General features: G+C 39.7%; 1 protein-coding gene across 1 annotated transcript; it reads left to right on the top strand.

Annotated features, from left to right (window-relative positions):
• The first annotated feature begins 212 nt into the window (after positions 1-212).
• Positions 213-1,294, top strand: LOC6498255. Its single transcript, XM_001962374.2, has one exon. It carries the CDS (start codon positions 392-394, stop codon positions 803-805), a length of 414 nt encoding a protein of 137 aa, XP_001962410.1. The 5' UTR covers positions 213-391; the 3' UTR covers positions 806-1,294.
• Positions 1,295-2,691: the final 1,397 nt, after the last annotated feature.

Genomic DNA, 2,691 nt, shown 5'->3' with positions numbered 1-2,691 from the left:
ATCTTTAAAAAAAATATCTACAAATACCTTCCTATACTAGGGAATAAATAGCTCTTACTGTCTAGAACTGATTGTGGGGCATTACCTCATTATAGCCGCTATCAGGTGGAAACTACCCCATTAAAAATAAACACAATACGACACTTTATTTTTATGCCCGGTGGGCTATCGAAGGCCTGCTCGAAATTGATATAAAAACACTGCAAAGTTAATTCCCGACACTAGTTTGAGGAATTCAACAGAAGCGACCTCTGCAAAAAACGTCAGAATTATTAATTAAAACCCTTGAACAAGCAGAAATTGTAAAATAAATTATAATTGGTGACAGGACAGACGATAAAATACGCATTATACATTATAAATATATGAGAAAAAACAACAAACAAACATAATGCCGAATATTGTCGCATTGAAGCTGAGCTCCAGTTACCCAACAACGGCCCATTTTAAGGCCGTGGATGAGGGCAGCCTCTTGGTCCTGGACCAATTGGCATTGCAGCAACAAATCAATGCAAATTTCATTTTCCACGCGATTTCCAACTACAAGAAGACACCGTTCGAGCGAAAAACACAGGACTTCATTGCCAAAAAATGGCTGCAGATCCAGATGCTGTGGCGCGAGTTCCGGTTGAGGGATAAGCAAATACGCCGGAGCCACAAGGATGAGCACTGGCTGGAGCACGGATACTTCCAGCAGGAGCTGTACGAGTTGGTCCATGAAAAATATTTGGCGGCCCGTAGCTGCCTCAGTCGCGACAAAAGAAATCTCCTCAATGGCATACTTGGTCAGCCGGCGATGCCATAGTGTTTACTCAGTGAGGAGGAAGGACCGGGAGCTGGGGGTTTGCGACCCCCGTAATAAAAAATCAGAAACGAGCCGGCCGGAAAAAAAGGAAAAGCCATTCGAAATAAGGAGGCAAAAGGATACGTACGTGTGAAAAACTTATTCTGTGGCAACAGCAAGCATCCGTGTGCGGCATTCCCTGTGTCAATAGTTCGATTTCGAGATGATATCCGTCAACAGGGATTCCATCATATATCCATTTTCATTTCCATTCCCAATTTTAACTGGCCCGGCTCCCGGCAATGGGCAATCAATCTGGCTGGACGCCGTTCCATCTACACACCGTGATTGATTGCCCTCGGAAAGCGCCTATCAAAATCATTATGATTTGGCGAAAGGTTCTTGAAGTCACGGTGATAACATCGATTGTTTTTGGGGAATTCTTTTAAATATCTATGGCACTGTAACTCTGACTCAACTTATAATAAATAAAACTAAAAACGCCAACTATTCAAGAGTATACCCCCATCTTTGTCAACCTCTAGCCATTAAATATGACCAATAGGTTGGGGAATTCCTATCCGGCCACCAAAAAAAAAAGCACTTGACTGATTACTTCACTCAAGTTATTGATAAGATATAAATAGCCTTGGGAATTCCGTTTTAAATCCCCTTGCCCTTATCGATGGCGACTTCCTTATCAATTACGTCGATTCGCCGCAGATGGTTCACCTAATTTACTGTCAGACAATTAACTTGTTTTTGGTTTTCTGGCCAGTTAGTTGCCCTTTCTCAAACAACAATAAACAAAGGAGAAACAATATCACTAACCAAATAACTCGCTAAACAGCTAATAAAAACTGGCCAAAAACACAAAAACAAACTAATTCGATAATTTGTTTTAGATGCCAAAACGCAAAAGCAAAAAAGCAATCACCGCTGCTGCCTTGTCTTCTCAGGGCGCAGTTGGATAATTCCGGCCTCGGTCCTGGCCATCGGCTTATATCTAATTTAGCGCGATTAGGAGGACTACGAGGACTACCAGGACTATCAGGACTGTGAGGGGAAACCAAAATAAATACAAAAAATCAGCGAAACAAAATCGAGGGCAAGGCACTAAACCGAATTAAGACCGCAAATTTATGGGCAACGGCAGGACCTCGTCCCTTTGGTACTTCCTGCTGAGGCGAACCAAATGTTGACAAGAATAATGTCCTCATGGGAAGCTATTTAATGTTGTTTGTAGAAAAACAAAAATGATGGCAAGAGGTTGTATTGAAGGTGCAGCATATTGTAATTATGCTTTTTAAAAATTTAATAATATTTTAAAGAGCAACTCGTGGAAGTTGCCTGGTGGTATTATGGTAGTTTGCACAATAATTTCAAAACCATAGGGTTTTGTAATACGAATATTATCTATTTTTGGTTATACATTTTTTATTATTTACTTAGCACAGTTGTGAAATGGTAGCACTGATAATTTCAGTTTTGTAAATCAAATAAACAATTTGAAGAGGTATTTGTTAAGTGTCTTAACTGGAAAAAGTATGAGGTTATATTCGATTCTTAATAGTTCGTAATAGTTACACTTTTATAGTGTTCTATAATATTTTCTATTAATATTCTATTCACTTAATTTCACTTTAAAAAATCCTATAAAATGGTTGTCAAGCATTTAAGCAGCTGAAAAAGAGAACCTTTTGCAATCATCTTGTGCAATAGCTTTCCATTTTTTTTGCATAATATTTTTGCCTCGTCCGGTACTCAATTGTAATCTTTCCCATCCCGCCTTTATAGGCCCAACAATCAACCCAAATTGATGTACATTAAAGCCAACCCGGACCACAGTCCCAAGGCCCGCCGAATAGTAAGCCGCGAAGGAGGCGAAGTAAGAAATACATTTATGT

This window comes from Drosophila ananassae, chromosome 3R, assembly GCF_017639315.1.
Source record: "Drosophila ananassae strain 14024-0371.13 chromosome 3R, ASM1763931v2, whole genome shotgun sequence".
Taxonomy (NCBI): Eukaryota; Metazoa; Arthropoda; class Insecta; order Diptera; family Drosophilidae; genus Drosophila; species Drosophila ananassae.
This window is presented reverse-complemented; position numbering and strand designations above follow the sequence as displayed.

Coding starts and splice junctions, on each gene's coding strand:
- LOC6498255 (XM_001962374.2), top strand. CDS start 392: ATGCCGAATATTGTCGCATTGAAGCTGAGCTCCAGTTACCCAACAACG.